Source organism: Nilaparvata lugens, chromosome 1 (genome assembly GCF_014356525.2).
Source record: "Nilaparvata lugens isolate BPH chromosome 1, ASM1435652v1, whole genome shotgun sequence".
Classification (NCBI taxonomy): Eukaryota; Metazoa; Arthropoda; class Insecta; order Hemiptera; family Delphacidae; genus Nilaparvata; species Nilaparvata lugens.
The window spans coordinates 20732654-20754861 of record NC_052504.1 but is presented as its reverse complement, the minus strand read 5'-3'; the positions used below and the strand labels follow the sequence as shown (position 1 = coordinate 20754861).

Genomic DNA, 22208 nt, shown 5'->3' with positions numbered 1-22208 from the left:
AAGAATCCAAAAATGTCAGAAATGAGAACCTCTACCTAACTGTGCAAGATCAGAAAATTACAGATCCCTATCAAATTGGCAACATCTTTAAACGCTGGCTTCACGCAGCCAATAACAGAACTGAATGGACATAATAATACTCCCAATTATCTGGAATTGACAGAGAATGCTCAAATATTCGACCACTTTGATGCAGTTACTCACACAGAATTATCCAAGATTCTTATGAGACTAAAACCAAACAACTCTTCAGGTCACAACGAAATTATAGGGAAAATTCTAAGGTACTGTGAGGATGAAATTAGAAACCCACTGTTTCACATAGTAAACTCATCATTTGAACAAGCAGTATTTCCACATAGCTTAAAAATAGCCAAGATCTACCCCAAATTCAAAACAGGTGACCATACTGATCCAAAAAACTTCAGACCCATAGAAAATCTTCCCATTGTATCCAAGATTATAGAGTGGGCAGCATACAATCAATTGATTTCATATCTGGAGACGAATGGGCTGTTGTCTATGAGCCAGCATGGATTCCGAAAAAAAATCACAGTACAGTCACAGCGATTTCCAAACTCTGTGGTGAGGTGTGTGAGATATGGGAGGATGAAAAATATGCATCAGGACTGTTTGTCGATCTCCGGAAGGCTTTTGATGTACTCAATTGGAACATACTCAAAACAAAACTAAGAGAAATGAGAATTCAAGGTAGAGCACTCAAGTGGATTGAAGACTACCTCCAACATAGAAAACAATATGTAGAGTTGTATTTCCAAAGACAAAATCAAATAATCACTTTCAAATCAACAGCACAATCAGTCAAAAGAGGAGTACCACAAGGGTCAATCCTGGGACTGCTGCTCTTTCTTATATACATAAATGATCTTCCAGATGAATTACAAGAAAACAGAAAGTGTATCCTATTTGCAGACGACACAACTATACTACTTCCCACAAACAGAAAGGAAAATCGAAACAATATAGTTGAATCAACTCTTACTGAAGCTACCTCGATCTGCAATAGAATGAAACTGGCCATAAATAATGAAAAACAGTATACATGAACTTCACCCCAACAAACCAAACCCAGGATGAACCACAAAACAGTAATATAAAAACAGTGGAAAGCACAAAGTTCCTTGGTGTAATTATCGACAACCATCTGACCTGGAGGCAACACACAGAATATTTGTGTAAAAAACTCTCCTCTGCTACATACATCATCCCCAGAATCAGAAATATTGCTGATGAGAAGACAGCACTAATTGCATATCACTCATTATTTATGTCACACCTAAGATATAGCATCGTCGCATGGGGATCATCAGCACAGGGAAATCTCGAGAGAATATTAAGGATACAAAAAAGGGCAGTGCAAATCCTACCTAGAGAAAACTACATAGAAAACTGTAAACGTAAACCACTCTTTAAGCAGACAGGTATCCTCACATTAATCTCAATATACATCCTGGAATCCATCATCCTAGTCCAGCTTTAAGACGAGATAAGCACATTTATAGAACACGCAACGTGGATGACATAAGCCTCCCCCAGCATCAATTTAAGAGGTATAGTATATCTCCGGCCTACCTATTCGGGGGCATACCTGTTTAACCTGCTTCCTGGCAACATAAAATCCCTAGTGAATGACAACACCTTCATAAGAAGCCTAAAACAATACCTGATGGACAGACCATACTATAGCATTGCAGAATTCATTGATGACCACACCTTCTCACACCTTGAATAAAGGTGAACACCGACACCCCCACGATGGGACGAAAAAGACGATTTCCCAGTCAAGCAGACTGCGGAGAAGACATAAGAAGTATCAAGAAAAAAATTGCAGCTGAGATTGTTTGTCTACTTTTGTACAGTCACTGTCAGAAGTGGAAATAAAATATTCTGAAAAAGAGACAACATTGCAAAGCTAGAGAGAGATAGAGCTATCTGTATATTGTTGTATGATAGAAAAGGACAGCAACAGTATTGTCAATGATTGTGTTCATGGGAGGATGCGGTACATGTACGATTTCGCCCAAGGACACGAAAATGCGTTCGGTGGGAGCTTTTGACAGTTCAGGTACCGGTCGCCATCTTGGAACAGAGTGGAGTGGTGCATGCTCACTTGCACCACGTACATGCTCACTTGCACCGCTCGAAAAGTATGTTCCACAAAACCGGAACCGGGATCAACGCTTCTTATTGGTCGAGAGTTAAAGTGTTGGTTGTCTGCTGTTTTGTTAGGTTATGTCTCCACATCCAGAATTATATTATAGACTAAAAAAGGATGAGGCATACAAAGTATTTTATTCCATTGATGGAATTAATTACAGGAGAGTCGAAAAGCAAGAAATTCATTCATTATTAATTGGCTGGAAAGTTTATTATTTTTTAGCTTTATCGACTATTCTACTAAACTAAGATATGTATAATATGTTATCTATTAGTGGGAATACTATATTTTGTTGATTCATTCCAGACATTTATCTGGATAGTAGACATAAATCAAGAAACTTCAATTATTAACATTTTGCTAATATTCCATAAAACGTTTTATTCATTAACACTAATTGCATAGAAAAAGTAGTCAAATTTTTATTTATGACAGCACAAGCCATCATTAATTAATTTAAAAAACTTTATAAGGAAAAACATGATTAGCCTAGTGCTTCTATAAGAACTAATCAATACTCCAGCTTTGTTGTGATAAGATAACATAGGTCTGTTGCAACCTACATAAAAGATAATATTGACTTGGACAAGCTTGTATAATACATTTTAAAAAAAATATATTTTTCTCAAATTATAAATTAATAATTATTATTGATTCAATCATAATAAATAATAGCTGAAATGTTCATATTGATAACACCTTTATTATTTTGTCAACACCAATCTGTAAACAATTAATTTCAAAAGTACGCGCCAAAAACGGTGAACCATAATTCGATTTTCTTTCGGTAGGAGCAAGTAGTGGTGCACCCATTGATATACAGAGTGTTTCAGAAGTAGTCGAGAGAATTTTAGGGTATTGTACCTGGATGCTAGGAGACTACAAATGTCATATTTGAAGTGTCCAAAACTCAGCGGTTATCCTTATAGCTGCCATTTTGTTTTTTTCACTTAAAAATTTTTATCTCAAGAACGAAATGTTGTATTGATCTGAAATTTGGCATGAATATTTATGCTATAAAGACTCAACTATAAAAAATAAAAAAAAAATTTTCATTTTAATTTTTCAAAATGGCGGCCATTTTTAAATTTTTGATGGCGAATATCTCGAAAACCGTCCATTTTACAGAAAATTTACAAGAGACAAAAACGTTAGCAAAGTTTTTCACAATTCCAATGATACCTAATTTATTAAGATTGGTCGAAGAATAACAGAGAAATTGATTTTTTTCGTACTGCATGCATGACCACTTTTCACCATTTAAAGATCAATATTAATTTTTTAATTCCAGATGTATTTAAGATGAAGCTTTGAAACTCGGTATGGCTCCATATGGGCAAACAGATGATTTTACAATGGTTTTCAGATGATAATGTTTGTCTTGTAAAAGTATTGTTGTTTCATTAAAAGTAAAGAACCAGATGTAGTGCTTCCTATTTCTTAGTCTCACGTTTCCTAGGTCTTATTTCTATCTTAAATTTCCAGTTTCAATATTTTCTTACGTTGCTTCTACACAAATATTTAATTATTGTAATGGAATTTAGTTCGCTGGAGTACACCGATATTCACTTCATGTATGGAGCAGCTCTTGGCAATGCGACCGAAGCAAGAAGAATGTATGCAGCTGCATTTCCAAACCGCCGTCTCCCTTCCGACAAGGTGTTCACAAGAACTCACAATCGGCTGAGAGAAGTTGGTTCATTTGAACGGAACAGGGTAATTGCTGGTAGGCCTCGAGCAGTTCGAAATGTTGCTTTTGAAGAGGAAGTATTGCAGAAATTCGATTTCAATCCTAGAACGAGTACGAGAGCAGTTGCAAAGCAAATCAATTCAAGTGCTTCTTCTGTGTGGCGTGTACTAAACAAGGAAAGACTTCACCCCTTCCGCTTTCAAAAAGTTCACTCATTGGTTGAACGCGACTATGAGCCAAGAGTAAACTGTGCCCGTTGGTTTCTTCAGCAAGACATTATCCAACCAAATTTTCTAGAAAATGTGTTATTTACCGATGAGTCCAGCTTTACAAGAGAAGGAATCTTCAACTCTCGCAACAGTCACGTCTGGGCCTTAGACAATCCTCATGAGGTCAAAGTGCGTGGTTATCAGCATAGATTTTCGCTGAATGTTTGGGCGGGTATCTTAGGTAATCGCGTGATTGGACCATACATTCTTCCTAATCGTCTGAATTCTCCCATGTACATTACTTTTTTAAGAGACATACTACCTGAACTTTTGGAAGATGTGCCTCTTGCAAACAGATATAATATTTGGTTTCAACATGATGGTGCCCCTGCTCATTTCGGAAATGTTGTTACGGACTTTCTGAACATGACCTATTGTCAGCGGTGGATTGGGCGGGGTGGACCAGTACCGTGGCCTGCACGTTCACCTGACCTCAACCCTTTAGATTTTTTTTTCTGGGGCCATATGAAAGACCTTGTTTACAGCACGCCAGTAGAAAACGAAGAAGACCTTGTGGCAAGAGTGGTTGCTGCAGCAGGTGCCATTCAAGATGATGAAAATGCTTTTATAGCAGTTCGACGGTCCATGATTGAAAGGTGCAGACTGTGTAATCAAGTTGAAGGACGGCATTTTGAGCAATTGCTGCATTAGTATCAGTGAACCGATTGAGTGAAATTAATATTTTTCAATGTAAAATAAAATTTGGAGGAAAGTTATTCTTGTATATTTCTGTAATAAGAACGGTTTTCATGAAATTATAAAAAAAATTAATATTGATCTTTAAATGGTGAAAAGTGGTCATGCATGCAGTACGAAAAAATTAATTTCTCTGTTATTCTTCGACCAATCTTAATAAATTAGGTATCATTGGAATTGTGAAAAAATTTGCTAACTTTTTTGTCTCTTGTAAATTTTCTGTAAAATGGACGGTTTTCGAGATATTCGCCATCAAAAATTTAAAATGGCCGCCATTTTGAAAAATTTCAACGAAAATTTTTTTTTTATTTTTTATAGTTGAGTCTTTATAGCATAAATATTCATGCCAAATTTCAGATCAATACAACATTTCGTTCTTGAGATAAAAATTTTTAAGTGAAAAAAACAAAATTGCAGCTATAAGGATAACCGCTGAGTTTTGGACACTTCAAATATGACATTTGTAGTCTCCTAGCATCCAGGTACAATACCCTAAAATTCTCGACACTACTTCTGAAACATTCTGTATAATAGTCTCTTTATGGGTGCACCAGTCACGTGGTTTCTGGTTACTGTTCACTTCGCCGAAGCCGTACATGCACCGCAACCACCCATGAACAGAATCAAACCTTCACTGTTATTATAACGTGGACCTCACTATATCTTCAACGACTTTCACTATGAATATATAATGGGGCGTGTCTATTCTTTAACTGATCTATGCTTTTCAACGATTTCATAACCTCAAATCACTCTCATGTAACTCATGTTACGACTCACGACTCAGACACTTCACACTTGACAATAAATACAATGCAAAGTATTGCTTGAACCTTTTTTCTTACAATTTGCAAAAAGTCGCCACTAAGAATTTTATCTTTCTGTTTTTCTGTTATTTAATTGAACTCATGCCAGTGTGAGAATTATAAAATGAAGGTTAAAGTAATTTCTCGCAACCCAGATCATTACTTGAGAGAAACCAGAAAAGATCTCCATCGAGGTGAGTGAACATTTTATTTATTCAATATTCAATTAATACTTACTAACATTCATTGGGTTAATATTCTACTTACTTGCTTATTACTTGTTTCGTGTTCTTTATATTTGGTAGCCAGGAAACCGTCATAATAGTTTCCCTTTAGTATAATATGTTTCGGTCAGCTCTACTTGTCCATAGTTTGATTTATAAAAACGGTAGGTCTAATATTTTTGCTGTTCTCTCATAGTTTAATTAAAGTTAGAAAGAAATGAGAAAATATATGACAATTTCCTGGTCACTGGACTAGAGAGATGACACTTGTAAGTAAGGCCCCAACTATACAAGCAAGACGCTTTAAATTTATTCCGCATGGTCTCTCATGTAGCACGTCTGTTACCAGGCCCGGCCCCAGGGGTGGGCGGACCGGGCGGCCGCACAGGGCGGCAGGTTTTTGGGGCGGCAAATTTCTTTAAGGAACGGAAAATTTTCAAATACCAATAAAATAATAAATTCATAATATTAAATGTGAATAGTGAAATAATATGTATCAAATTTTGCCCAAACAACAAGCCTAAGAATATAAACGGTAATGCAAGCATTGATTTACATTTTATAATCAAAATCTTGATTATAATATATTATAATTTCACTGCCTTCCCCTCCGGGGTTCCCCCAACGTGCGTCTCGCTGTGGATTTCTTCTGTAGTATAGAGGAGTATGCGCATGTGCTGGTTACGCAGTAGATAGGAACAGTTCTACAGCGAGACACGCCACTTAATTACCACAAAGTGCTGTGTTGCAATAATTGACACTAGAGTCGTCAGTCAGTCATTGAGTTTCTTTAGATGCTTAGGCCGTGGCCGTTTGACAGTGTTGTCTTGTCAGTGAAATAGTGATTGTCTATTTACAGTGATTTCAGTGACTAAGTCAGTTTATTTATAGTCTATTTATTTTTAATAGTTTCAAATAACTTCAGCTCAGTCGGTGTCGAAAAATGTAGTTTCCGTTTGCCATATACCGTGTCCGTATGCCCCTGTCTCATGTGTGCTGCCGTGTGCGTGTTTTTCTGACGGTTTTGGCAAAACCGTCAGAAATTTCATTTCCAAATTTGCTTCCCAACCTTATGGAACATTATTAAATATAATCCAAAAAACCTAACCACTAACCCCTTCACATCTAATAATTTAGTTTTCAAAGCAAAATCCTAACCCACTAACCTATCCTTTCACATTTGAAACATCAAAAAACCTCCTAATAACACATTATTTATATAACCTAAATAAAACCTAACGCTAACCCTTTCACATTAATACTTTAGATTTATTCATCATCTTTAGAACAAAACATAAAATGTGGTTCATTTCATGAACATGTCACAAACATTCCTTAATTCCTCCTTCTACATCCATGACCAGGGAACTGGATAGATGGCGTCGAATGGTAAGATGACAGGTCAACTATATTGTCCTTGTGAGCATTAAAATACTCATTGACTGAGTAGAATGGGTTCCTCTTCAGCCAGATCTCAACTCGGTTTTTAAAAGCAATACCCTGCAGGTTCTTCACACCAGCAGGCAGGTCATTGTATAGGCGCAGTGCAAATATTGGGAAGGAGTCTTTTCTCTTGTTGGTTCTGCAGCGAGGTATGTCAATGTCAAGTCTCCTCCTTGTAGCGTGCACATGACGATCAGCCCTCAGCACATGACTGCCCTCGGTGTCCTTAACATGCAACAGACTCAACAGTATGTACTGGTTGAAGACCGTAAGGATGCCCAGGTCAATGAAGATAGGCCTACAGTGCTCACGATGCCCTGCTGAGGTGATCACTCGAAGTGCTTTCTTCTGGAGCATCAGCACACTCCTGCAGCCCGCTGCATGCCCCACAGCAGAAGTCCATACAGCAGATGGAATGGAAAAGGCAAAGTATACCATCACCATATCTTTCCTGCTGAGAAAGCGGAACATGTGGTTCAAAGCAAAATCCTAACCCCCTAACCTATTCTTTTACCTTGAAACATCAAAAAACAACCCTACCTAGACCCTAGCCCCTTTTAGCATATTGCAATTTTAAAGCAAAAACCTAACCTATCCTAATAAAACATTATCAAATATAACCTAAATAAAACCTAACCCCTAACTCCTTCACATTTGTTGAACGACAGACAAGGATAGCAACACCACTGCAAATCGTATACTACCATTATAACGTGGACCTCACTATAGATACTCAAAGAATACTTTTGAATAACTATGTTATAACTGTGACTGTTGCTGGCCGTTACTCTGTTTCTGAGACAAAGAGAAGCTGCTGCACCGCAACCACCCATGAACTCAATCAAACCTTCACTGTTATTATAACGTGGACCTCACTATATCTTCATCGACTTTCAGTATGAATATATAATGGGGCGTGTCTATTCTTTAACTGATCTATGCTTTTCAACGATTTCATAACCTCAAATCACTCTCATGTAACTCATGTTACGACTTAGACATGTCACACTTGACAATAAATACAATGCAAAGTATTGCTTGAACCTTCTTTCTTACAATTTGCAAAAAGTCGCCACTGAGAATTTTTCTTTCTGTTTTTCTGTTATTTAATTGAACTTATGCCAGTGTGAGAATTATAAAATGAAGGTTAAAGTAATTTCTCGCAACCCAGATCATTACTTGAGAGAAACCAGAAAAGATCTCCATCGAGGTGAGTGAACATTAATTTATTTATTCAATATTCAATTAATACTTACTAACATTCATTGGGTTAATATTCTACTTAGGCTACTTGCTTATTACTTGTTTCGTGTTCTTTATATTTAGTAGCCAGGAAACCGTCATAATAGTTTCCCATTAGTATAATATGTTTCGGTCAGCTCTACTTGTCCATAGTTTGATTTCTAAAAACGGTAGGTCTAATATTTTTCGCTGTTCTCTCATATTTTATTTAAAGTTAGAAAGAAACAAGAAAATATATGACAATTTCCTGGTCACTGGACTAGAGAGATGACACTTGTAAGTAAGGCCCCAACTATACAAGCAAGACGCTTTAAATTTATTCCGCATGGTCTCTCATGTAGCACGTCTGTTACGCTTGTACAATATTCTGATAAGAGGCTATACTCTCTGTAATTGAGCTTAAGAAATAGGCTTGTAAATTAATGGTTTTTTCTAAGGTCGTGTTGTTATATTTCGTAATATCTTTTTATTTGTGCTGTTAGGCCTCAAGTCTGTGAGGATGAAGAGGTAAGAGGTCCCGGTTGAGATAGAGATATAGAAATGCAGTACCTCAATATAATACAAAAACATGTTGCGTTATGAGGCGCCTCCATAGTGAGGAGGTTAAGATGAGGTTTACCGCGCGGCTCACTTAGACATCTTCACTACGCAGGCACCCCATGAAACATTTTTTTTACTTCTATTTCGACCCCTTGATTTCCGCACTAGCTATTAATTCTATCAATATCTAAATGAGAACAAAAAAAAAAAACATTGCAGTTTTTTGCAAAGCCTGGTTTATGATCAGGAACCTGTGAAGTTACTGGGCTTTGTCCTGGATTCAAAACTCAGCTGAGCTAGCCACTTCCACCAACTGACCAAGAGATTGTCTCAAAGATATTACTCCCTTTTGCTCAAACAGAGGGTACATATGATGGCAGAGGCGCCGGAGCTCACCAAAAAAGTTCTTCTTTAATAATCTGGAAGTGTATCAATTGACGGCTCAAGTGAAGACTAAAGAAACTCATCCCAAATACAAGAAACCATTAAATTGTACAATGAAAATCTTGATCTATGAACATTAAGAGCCAGTTTCCGAGCTCGAAATTTAGATAAGTTCTAGACTTTAAACAGCTGGAGTCAGAAAATTGGCTTTCCGAAACGGGGCGTAGTCGCAGTCCTCGTTTAAATTAAATTTTCAGAAAATAGAAAATTTAACACATTATAATTAAGAGAAAATAGTGTAAAGTTTCAGCTATTTTGATTAATTAGAAATGTTTCATTTCGTTAAGGAAAAACGTTTCCAATTATAGACATGAAAAAAATAAAGATTATAATGCGACTACGCCCCGTTTCGGAAAGCCAATTTTCTGACTCCAGCTGTTTAAAGTCTAGAACTTATCTAAATTTCGAGCTCGGAAACCGGCCCTAAGTTATCAACGTTATTATCTTTATTAACGGGGCTAATAAGGTTAGACTACTTCGAAAAGGGGGCACTCTTGAAAGTCAATCAGCAAACTTTCCAAATAATTATATTATTAGATTCTTCATAAAATAGAGAAACCCACCTTCCGAAGAGAATTGTGTGCATAAAAACGATCCTTTAAACAAATTTTATAAGCTCAGTAGAAAGCAAGTTTTTATTTTATTTTAGTCAAAACCGAATACTCTGAATCCAAACAAATTGTATTTTGTTTAGAAATGTTGTTCTCTGCCTCTCAAATCCAATTTACGTTTATGGTAAAATCAGCCCTAAAAATGCTTCTAAGTCTTTTGAAATTTCAAAAATTTTCAAATTGAAAAAAAAATGCTTCTAAGCCTTTTGAAATTTCAAAAAGTTTTCGGGGTGTTCCCCAGACCCCTCTTTTCCTGGGGGGGTATTAGCCCACCCAAATTTTTTGATAAGGCGGCGCCCGTGTGAAGTAGGCATATCTGGCCATTGTGTATCATGCACTATTTCTCTGCCATATCTCCTAAGGTCTACTGATGTGGTAGTGGACGTACTGTTGCAATAACGGGCTCTAGGATTATTACTGCAAGCAAACATCTTGCATATTGCAAGGCCATTTTTGTTAGGCTAGGTATTCGACCGAAGTCAACCACTCCTTCTCTGTCGTTTGCACGTCAAGAAGAATCAATTGCTAATTTGTACTAATCACCACAACACTAGACATTGAAAACATGTCTGCTTGACTGTGCAAGCAATAGCTTCTCAATTCTCAGAAATTAATAATACCATTGTAAAATTAGTTTAGTATTTGATTGAATTCCATATTCTTATTCGCCCTTTACAATAACTAGACGGTTCAATATAACCTTTACTACACTGGAAGCTTCTTTATATTACTCATCGATTGGTAAACTCACTGGTGAAAATAGTAATATAAGTAAGCTAATATATTTATAATAAACTGTTTTATAATTTTGATTCTTTGTTATTTTCCAGTTCCGAGAAACTATGATCCCAACTTACATCCGTTTGAAGCCAACAGAGAATACGTCAGAGCCCTGAATGCTGTGAAGTTGGAACGGGTCTTCGCCAAACCATTCGTTGGTAACTTGGATGGTCATAGGGACGGAGTATCCTGCATTGGGAAACACCCTAAGTCTTTATCTATACTTGGTAGTGGATCCTATGATGGAGAAGTAAGCAACTCATTCAACTAGTATACTTAGTCCACATCAATTTCAAGGGAAATATTTATTTGTGATTTAGTTTAAAAAGAATTAAATCAGATTTAATCTGCCATGATGACGAAGCAAATGATTATATAAAGTAACTTTGTTAATTAGAATAACAAATAGGCGCTGCCTGCAATACCGAACTTTGAATGCTGACAGCGAGTATCAAAATCAATTTTCAACATACAAATTCCAATAAAAAAATAGATCAATGAATATACATATGAATGAAAATAAAAATAGACATAGCCTAATATAAATTCCTCGTTTATTGATTCAATGATACACAATTATTCATTTGAATGGCAACCAAGAGACACAGCCAGTCACAGCCTAAGACTGATCCTCCGTCGAATTTTTATCCATATTCTATTCCAGAAGGTAGGTCATGTTTTTTCTCTCTTTATAAAATTTTTGTCCAATTTTCTCTGCAAAGACTAACAAGAAATGAGTTTTAGAAATATGTTGATCTCTTTTCAAAGTTGCCTTAAAATTCTTTCAAATATCTAAATAATAATGAATTTTACCTCCAACTGTCGTATCCAACAGTTAGCACATTTAATTTATTTTCCAAAGATTATAATAATATTATAATCACTTACAAAAAAACGATCCTAATATACTCGTAGTATAATATTTCAACTATGTGACAGTATGTAAATAATGGTTTCAGGTACGTATATGGAATCTGTCTCAAAGAAGTTGTCAGAAACAATTGAAGGGACATGAAGGATACGTAAGAGGTCTATCTTTTAATTGTGATGGAAGTAATCTTATCACAGTAGGTGACGATAAAACTGTTAAATTCTGGAATACCAGCGCTACAGCTTCAAAAGATGAATCTCCTGTCAACACTGTTATCAGCAAGGTAATAAAACATTTTCATAATAATATGTTATCATACTTTTCTCTTATTTTCAATAAGTTTATGTATCTATCTATCACAATTGTTGAGTAACTCCAATTTTAATATGAGTGCCAATTGAGTGTATCCAATTCAATCTGGAGTGTGATATAATTATTGTTTTTTGTAACAGCCCACAAATTATTTCGACCTACTCTACGTAACAATAATTTATAAATGTGAAGCACTACCTCGTTGCGATCCAATGATATTCGAAAGACATTCTGATGGTCTCTGATTTTAAGTTGTACAGTTGGCAACCCTGCCTCTACATCTACACTAAAAATCCAATATCTGCAAATGCGTAGCGTATAATTTCATCCTCTTCGAATCGTCAGTGGTTAGCCAGGGGTCTGCTCGTGGTGCGTCATCTATACCAGTATTACTCAATCATGAATTTAGTTTCAATAAATGGAAGTTCTTTTATCACAAGAGCATGATTTTGAGAAACATTGATATTTCACCAATACAGAATAATAAATACTTTTAGTTATCTAGAAAAACATTGTGTTTCAGCTGGTTTGATTAAGTTCTGCCATTATAGATATTTGTTCATTGCTTTTGTTGACAGACATCTATAACAGGGATTACTCATCATGTTAGTGATCCGAAGTATGCAACTTGTGGAGAGGTGTGCCAGTTATGGGAGGAGTCTCGAAGTGAGCCAATAAGAAGCTTTCGCTGGGGATTCGATTCGGTTCATAACATAGCCTTCAATCCTATTGAGTCAAATGTTCTTGGTCAGTGCAGTTATTGTCTGATTGCCTTACACAACTTACTAAAACAAACTAACAAAATAATAGTTTTGATATTTTAAAATGATACTTTCAATATTATTATTAAGAGTATCGACTTCTATGAATGATCAGTTCCATATTTTTTTGAATTGTTTAAAAATGCATGCTCAATTTCGCCGGTTTTTCAGTTTGAAGCACTACTCGAGACACGATGTTTCTGCTTGATGTTTTACACTATTTTTAAATTTTGAAACTTAAATTTCACCAAGCTCGGTAAATACATTTGAACATGCTCAAATCGCCTACGCTTTACAACGAGTGCACTGGAACATATGATTTTTATGGAGATGAGTACTATTAATAATTCCAGTGCTCACTTCTAAAGTGTACCCGGTTTGACCATTATCAAATGTCTTGATAGAGATTGGTGAAACCGGACATCGAACTTTTAAATTGATTTGATAGCAACGAAAAAAATACTTTTATGTGGTTCCGAAATGAAATAGATTATTGAAATATAGCTGCCACAGTCAGTGTGAGTTTCAAGTCTCAATTGAAGCTGAGAGTTGATACCGTACTGTATAGAGATATTAGATGTCTTTCCTCTGCTATTATGATGGTATGTTAAGAACCAGAACCTTTGCCTGATCAAACCTCTTCAATTTGTTTCTTTTTCTCTCCTTTGACTTCAATAGTCATCGGAAGTAGTTAATAGCTCTGTGTTGCGTTGAACCATACAAATATTGGCTTCTGTAAAATTTGATTCATATCATGTTTAAATAAACTTATGAGATTAGCATTGTGTAAAACTCAAGAAGTAATGTTGAGAATAATTGGATATAGTAATCAATAGAGTTCATTTCATTAGTAATTTATTATTGTTTGTTGGAATTTTATTTCAGGTACATGTGGTAACGATCGTAGTATTGTGATTTATGACATAAGGAAGACTGGACCTGTTAGGAAAGTGGTTATGACTATGAAATGCAATCAGTTGTGCTGGAATCCAATGGAAGCGTTCATATTCACATGTGCCAGTGAAGACTTCAAGTTAGTATTTCAAGCAATCATTCATTGTACAGTGCATCCAAGTTTTCATGTCATTACTCAATATAAAAAACCGATTACCAGCTTTAGAGTCAAACCCACTCATTAATAATTTACATTGTGAAGCAGTTGAAAAGTATGCTAGTCGTTACCTGAATGTATCTACTTTATTGGTCCATCAAAATTTTAATTAAAATTTTCCTGAAGTAAATAAAAAATATTATAGCACTCGTCTGAGTTGAAAATCCTACATTATTATAGAAAGTGTGTTGTGCTGGCTTGAAAGCATCATTCAGTCTAACTAATAAAAGAACTCAACTTAGGGCCGGTTTCCGAGCTTGGGATTTAGCTAAGTTCTAGACTTCAAACAGCTGGAGTAAAAAATTGGCTTTCCGAAACGGGGCTTAGTTGCAGTGCACGTTTAAATTGAATTTCGAAAAACTAGAAAATTCAACACAAAATAAAATAAAGAGAAAATACTGTAAAGTTTCAGCTGTTTTGAATTATTTAGAAATGTTTCATTTCGTCAAGGAAAAACGTTTCCAATTATAGACATGAGAAAATAAAGATTATAATGCGACTACGCCCCGTTTCGGAAAGCCAATTTTCTGACTCTAGCCTGTTTAAAGTCTAAAACTTGGCTAAATCCTGAGCTCGGAAGCCGGCCCTCAGTGTTCAAAGCCCATTTTTCTCAACTAGGTTTATTGGTCTGTCAAGAGTCAGTCAATAGCATCAGAGAGGAAATTTCTTCTCGCAGAAATTAAAACTCTTAAAATTAATGTTTTCTTTGTGAGTAGTTGTGAAGGTAATATTGTGTTAGTATATCCGTACTGTATGATAGATATTATTGAACCACAGATTTATTAAACAATGACATACCGGTTTCGGTTGTTACACCACTATCAATCTCTGGTAAACTTGAATTACTGGTGCTCTAAAATGTTCTCTAGTGATTGAACTATTTATCAGTTAACTTTTACGAACTTATTATAGGTAATCTATGCTGTTGTTCCAATATTATACTTTTTATAACCTACCACTTTAATATATATTACTGTAATACTTTCTCAACTTGATGATTCTGTAATAATTGAAGTTTTCATTATTCTCAGTAATTTTTCTCTTTCATGTGATTGATTTTTGCAGCTTGTACACTTACGATTCACGATATCTGAGATCACCGATGATTGTGCATAAAGACCATGTATCGGCTGTCACTTCGATTGATTATGCTCCCACTGGCCGTCAATTCGTTTCTGGAAGCTATGATAAATCAATCCGAATGTATAATAATGATAAGGTATTTAATAACGGCGTTTTTCTGCGATTATTCGTATAAGATAGTCATGAATGTTTCCATGTTTGTGTTCCAAGTTTGCACGTGGAACTAAATATAATCTGCTGGATACTTTTTGCTAAGAGTGATCCTCATTTTGTGCTTTGCTAATGGGAAGGAGAATGATGAAATATACGTAAGAAGTCAGCTCAAGGTGGGTTCCTTACCATCAAGTTTTATTTTACAAGTTTTGGGACCGGCCAGCTGGCGGAAGTTAATGAGCATTAGAGAGTTAATGAGCACTTGCTACTTATTTAATCCGATTAATAAGATACCGTGCTGACCATGGATCAAGCTACTTCCTTATGAATTATTTTCAATAAATTGCGATTTTAATTTTCAAATAATAAATGATTGGAATAATTATAAATAGATATTTACAACTGTATTCATTACGCTTTGCTGCAGAATCTTGAATTTTCTCAGTATAATAATATACTACAATACTGGTTTAAGCTATGATCCATTATTTCAAACTGAGTTGTTGTTTCTCATTGTGTTTATCATTTTTAAGTAATAAGTATTCAAACAATTTTGTCCATTTTTCAGGTTCATTCTCATGAAATCTATCATACAAAACGTATGCAGCATGTAACCTTCGTCCAATGGTCTTTGGATAATAAGTATATTATTAGCGCTTCTGACGAAATGAACATTCGAATTTGGAAAGCAAAGGCTTCTGAAAAACTTGGCGTGGTATGTACAAGAATTTTAACCATCACATTTTATTAACAAAGATAATTTTCAGCTTTCTATGAATATACAAGGAAAAGTGAATGCTCTTTAAATACTATTACTTAATCTCTTTTGTAAATAGTATTAAAATGAACAAAAATGAAAATTTCCACATGTAATTGACAATGATCAGTGTAACAAATACTTACTCACGAAATGCTACAGCTCCACGTGGACCTTGGTCTCCTTAACAACTCGCCTTCAATCATCTCTATCACTAGCTCGTCTCCTCCAGTTTCTCATTCCCAAGAACACCAGATCTCTCTCCACATCTTGAAGCCAGCGGGTTCTGGGGCGACCTCTCCTCCCAGTTCCTTCCATTCGTCCAACAGTCATCTGTCTCTGTATTCTGTTTTGCTCCATCCGTTGTATATGGCCCAGCCAACTAATTCTTCTATATACCTTAATATATCTTTCCCTTGCAAGATAAAATTGACTTCTGCATTGTTTCTTATTCTCCATTCTCCTTCTTCATATACTGGACTATGTGTTCTTAAAATAATTATCCTTCGAAGATCCTCAATGCATTTATGCTTTAAGAACTTTAAAAACCCATGCTTCTCAGCCATATGTCACTAACGGTCTTCAGAGTTCGGTAAATTTTAATTTTTTCCACTTTGAAAATCTAGATTTCATAATATTTTTGTATGCTCTTTCGCCTTGTTCAATTCTTCTTCTAATTGCATTGCACTGCTGAGGTTGTTACCCACATTGAACTCTGTGCCGAGATATATAAATTTTTCTACATTTTCAAATGTATATTCGCCATCTTCAAAATCCACATTCGCTCTCCTTGTCAGAGAAGGCGTAATTTTCATGTACTTGGTTCTGTTATTGTTAATACCAATCACTTTTGAACAACTAAATTACGGCATAGCAGTCAGATATTTATAAATAAAAGTTATTAGCTTCTGCTCACATTTGTGGAGCGCTTTCGGACACTAGGCTCTTCCTCAGCACTGGTTGATACTTCCGTTGTGGAATATATGGTTAGTAAGCAGCGTGGGCTGGTTGTAGGAGTGGCGGGATTATTTGAATGGTTGGCGGCGGGGGTGGCGGGAATGTTTGAATTTGTAGGTTATTGGAATAGGAGATTGAAGAGGCTGTGGGATTTGAAGTTTGTTTGTTCATCAATGATGTTGTGGGGGTCTATTTTGATATGTTTATATATTTCAAATTGTTCCAAGGTGTTTAGTTCAGGTCCTTTGTTTGTTATGTGTAAAATTTTTAAATTTGTAGCTATGTGTAGGTGTGATTGTTTTGCATTATGTGGGTGGCGAATGCTGATTCAGGGTTGTTGATGTGTTCTTATAATCTTTTTCAAATAAACGACCGCTCTGTCCCAGGTAGTATTTTTGACAATATCTCCATAATTTTTCCTGGTTGCAACATTGTTCTTACATTCCAAGTAGCTGATGTCAATACAACATGTTTCTGTCTCCTTAGTCCGGTTTTTTTATTATTTTCAATTTTATTCCCGTAGTAGCCAATCCCATTCCGAGACTCACATTGAGCTCTTTTTACAGGGAGGGTCTATTAGCCCCCCGCCCAACCTGGAGAATTACCTGAAGGGCAGTGTAACAAATATGTTTCTGATTTTTTTGAAGCTTTATTAAAATTGGTCTAAAAATTTTCTTCATGACAAATCATTGAAAACATGTGAATGTTTGATGAATGCTACCTTTTCAAAATACTGTGTCGACACCGAGGACGTTGCAATGTTCCAGAAGATTCGAAAAGATCAACTCCGAAATCTATTCAAATCGTTTCAAACTATCGGAATTATTAATTTTCAGGCGCACCAACAATAATTTTGAATCAGAAGTTTATAATTTTAAGGAAAATATTAAATTGCGACGTCTGACGGGATAGAACGTGATTTCGAGGTATTCGTAAGTCGCAGCTCAAACATTACAAAAAATATCGTTTAATAAATGTTATATATTATTATTTTTCAATATTTTTACTTTGTTATAGTTTTTTTTGGCTAGAAAAACCTAAAATCGTATTTCCTCCTTGATTTTCAGCTCAATCGCAGAGAAAGAGCAGCTCTTGAATATAATGAAGCTTTGAAGAAGAATATGAAAATCACCCTCAAATCAGAAGAATTGCTAGACACAGACAAATTCCCGGCCATATTCACAAAGCTCAGAATGAGATGCAAATACAGAAGCAGAAGACGCTGAGAAAGTAAGATCATTTCCATTATACTGATTTTGTTTGTCATATTATATCGAATGTAGTGGAACGATATTTTGGGTCAACAACGAGAATTTATTCGTCATTGTTAAATTTTCAATAGCTAAAAGGGAGAATATTAATTTCAAAACTCAAAACTATTACTCACCCGAATTCAACAAATGAGCTAGACTAGGGGCCTAGATTAGAGTGAGCCTTTTATCTTTCTTCAAACTAAATTTTAATTCCATCCAAACTTCAAAATGTATATTGTAATGCAATTCCAACTTGAAGATCTGTTCACTTTGTTGACGGTGGAAAATTGTCCTTGTAATTTAATCCTCAATATATTTATATTAATTTCAATATTATTCAGATTTGACTTTTGCCTTGTAATTATCTCTCAACTATTTTAAGATGTGTTATCAGAATTAGGAGCATGGTGTATAGTTGCATAGATGCATATTTAATACTGTATTCGGTTTCGTAGGAACATGTAGTTCATACCTGTTTTACATTATTTTTTCATTTAATTATAAGGAGAAATCAGGATTCCAACATTTAGTTTTATAGAAATTCTAAAAAATTGTAATATATGATATTTTCAAAATTATTTTACTTTGATTCGGATATCTTCCTATGTTTTTAATCCATTCCTGTTATTTTAAAATTGTTTATTGGCTTCTATTGTTTTATTGAAACTATCATCGTACATAATTCACGTTCAGTTGTAAATTTTTGTTTGATCGTTGATGAACATAATATGCTCGTCATAAACTCGCTGTGAAATAAATAATTGACCTAATTTTTGAGCAGAAGTGCAGGACTAATACAAATTGATGAATTATTAACGAGATTGAAATGAGTTTGATATATTTCTGAATTATTACCGTATTATCAAACGAAAATCCTAATTATTTCCATATTTCTAAATTGTATAGTTATGAAAGTGTTTCAAAACCTAACCTAACCTTTACTGAATCTGGTATTTATACGCACGCTTATAAATACCAGTTACAAATACCAATACGAATTATTCGGTGATAATTTGTATTGTGATATAATATTATCGTTATCTTTACTTCTAATCATGAGCCTAGAAAACAATCTATTCATCATTTTCCGTTGGTTCAGCTGGCCAGCAATTTGGGAAACAAAAATTTGAATTGAATTGAAAATTGATTTAAAAAATTGAATCTAAAACACTTTTAATCCAAGAACTTAATTTCATAACGTTGATTCTTATAAATAAGAATCTAATCAAATTAACTTTGTATTTTTCAGGGAAGTGAACAGACGACAACATTCAAAACCGGGAACAGTGCCTTTTGTACCAGACAAGCATGCCAGTGTGATCGAAGAGCAAGAATAAATATCCTGAATGATGAACATACTGACTATTCATTCTCTCTCGACTAACCTTCAACTTCTATTTCATTCATTTATAATACAATCTATTGTCACAAACTTCGGCCATTAGTATGGTGTCTACTCTGCTCCCCTTACCTCAACGTAGATATACTGCGGACTGGAGCACCTGGTCTCTACTATACGAGTCGATATACGTGACAAAATTTTCTCGCTCTTTAACAGGATGTTTCGTATGGGCAACACTTATGGGGTAAAATGAATATAAGTTTGGTGTGTTGTACTTTTTTCCAAGTTTTATTGATCTATCCATTGTATACAACTCAACAAATATACAAAAAACAAAGTAAATGGCTAATTTCAAGAGTTACAATTTTGCAACTAAAACAGAGTTTAAACATGAACTTGTATGATTGAAAGAGTTTGGAATGCGCTTAAGAATCTATGTTTATAGCATCTACAAAGCTATTTCAAGAACAACTTAGCCGAAAAAGGCTTGGATGAATGGTACAGTTTATAAGACTGTTGATTCGAATTTAATTACAAAGAATTACTAGTATTTTTATTGAACGAGCGTCAGCGAGTTCTCAGTTTTGACTTACTGAAGGTCAAAGTCGTTTTCCGCCTGTTTGTATGTTCCACAATAACTTGAGAAGAATTGATCAATCAGCTTCAAATTTTGAACACGTATTTTTCAAACCTTTTTACAGGTCAAGTTTGTTGGACAACGAAATTGACTCATTCCTTCTTCCTTTTTCAGGATATAAAAGATAGCATTGAAAATGCATAAGAATAAAATTGCTTTGATCTTCATTTAGTTAGCTGAAGAATTCATTGCATGCAATTACAACAGTTTCACCATTCATTCATTCATAACATCAGCTGAGGCTATTTCGAAGCTATCACACAGACAGACCTTCTTGCGCTGATATATGATTTTAGCTGGTCAATGTAGAACATAATAATTTACAAGTTTCATATCAACAAACTGATGCGGGTTGAGATATCAATGTGCGGTTTTCGCCATTCATTTTCTCTTAGAACTCTGTATCTAAATCACGTATTACGGCACATGACCACCTTCTCATTAAAAAATGAGTTTGAATTCATATGAGGGACAAATATGTTGAAGCGACAGAGTAAATTTTTGAAGAGTTATTTTTCATTTCAAATAGGATTCCCAATGTGACCTCCTGTCATATTTATTATACTTGTGAAATAAAGATTTTGCTGTTTTTATAATTTTCACCAACTCTGTATATTAAAAACACTTATGGAGTGAAAATGCATTTTTATTCCATCAAGTGTTTTTTAAAATTCAGGTTAAATTTTAATAGTGAAAAAGTATGGATATGCAACAGAGGAGCTCTTTATAATTAATAGCTGCGGGTTTCAAAGATTACAATACTACAGTATAAGTTTTGAGCGAGCTCTCCCACCCAGGCGGCCACTAGTATATTTAATTATTTGTAATTGAACTTTCAAGTAGTCTTATAAAAATATTCAAACGAGATGATTCGAGATTTACCAAATCTCTCTGAAGTTGACATTTTTTCATTGGGGTTTCAAGAACAATACCCACTGTTATAACAGTATTAGGAAGACTAATATAAGCGGAATAAATGCGAAGGAATTTTTTCGCTCGTTAACAGGATGCATAATCTCTTATGGGAAACACTTATGGGGAGTGGAATGAACGCTCCCCATAAGAGAATCCGCTTTTCCCATGTATTTTCTCTCAACGAGCGAAAAATTCCGTCGCGTTTATTCCGCTTGTATAGAGAACCCCTTAGTCTTCCTAATACTGTTATAACAGTCGGTATTGTTCTTGAAACCCCAATGAAGAAATGCCAACTTCAGTGAGATTTGGTAAATCTCGAATCATCTCGTTTAATATTTTGATAAGACTACTTGAAAGTTTAATTACAAATAATTAATTATATAAGCGTACTAGTAATTCTTTGTAGGTAATTAAATTCGAATCAACTTATAAACTGTACCATTCATCCAAGCCTTTTTCGGCTAAGGTGCTCTTGAAATAGCTTGGTAGATGCTATAAACATAGATTCTTATGCGCATTCCAAACTCCTTCAAGCTCATGTTTAAACTCTGTTTTAGTTGCAAAATTGTAACGTTTGAAATTAGCCATTGACTTTGACTTTTCGTGGATTTTTTTTTTAGTTGTAGACTATGGATAGACTAATAAAACTTGGAAAAAATAGAACCCATTATCAAACTTATACATTTTGGCTCATCCCCTTTGTCATCAGCTACTCAAACAATAATTTTGTGACATTTTTATTAAAATTTATAAAATATTAATTAATTATCATACTACTTGTACCTTATAGCCTTATAATTTCAAATGAATGAAATTTTCTAATCTTTATTAATTCCATATGAGCTTCTTGATTATTGTCTGATCGTGTTGAAATTGGTGGAATATCATGAGAATGTGAGTCAATACTAGACTGAAAAATTGCTCTAGCAAATTTCCCAAGTGAATTTGATCATTACGAATTGTTCTTCTAGTTGATTAGTGCAGGTAGTAATCTTTTCATCTCCTTACATGTTCATTGTATGCTCATCAAATGTCTTGCGACAGAGTTATGCATCATCATGTCAAGGTAAATCATAAATGTCAAGTACAAGAAGTTCTAGCTAAGGAGCTAATTTATTACACAAGACACAAT

The 22208-nt window shown here is 34.9% G+C and overlaps 1 protein-coding gene across 1 annotated transcript; it reads left to right on the top strand.

Moving 5' to 3' along the window:
• The first annotated feature begins 8211 nt into the window (after window positions 1-8211).
• LOC111043586 (DDB1- and CUL4-associated factor 13-like) lies at window positions 8212-19536 on the top strand. Its single transcript, XM_039421717.1, is given in 10 exon segments — window positions 8212-8517; window positions 10975-11174; window positions 11884-12078; window positions 12686-12854; window positions 13754-13901; window positions 15045-15198; window positions 15784-15930; window positions 17997-18042; window positions 18045-18159; window positions 19432-19536. Coding segments are annotated over 10 exon segments (1332 nt in total). The 5' UTR covers window positions 8212-8447; the 3' UTR covers window positions 19520-19536.
• The last annotated feature ends 2672 nt before the right edge of the window (window positions 19537-22208 follow it).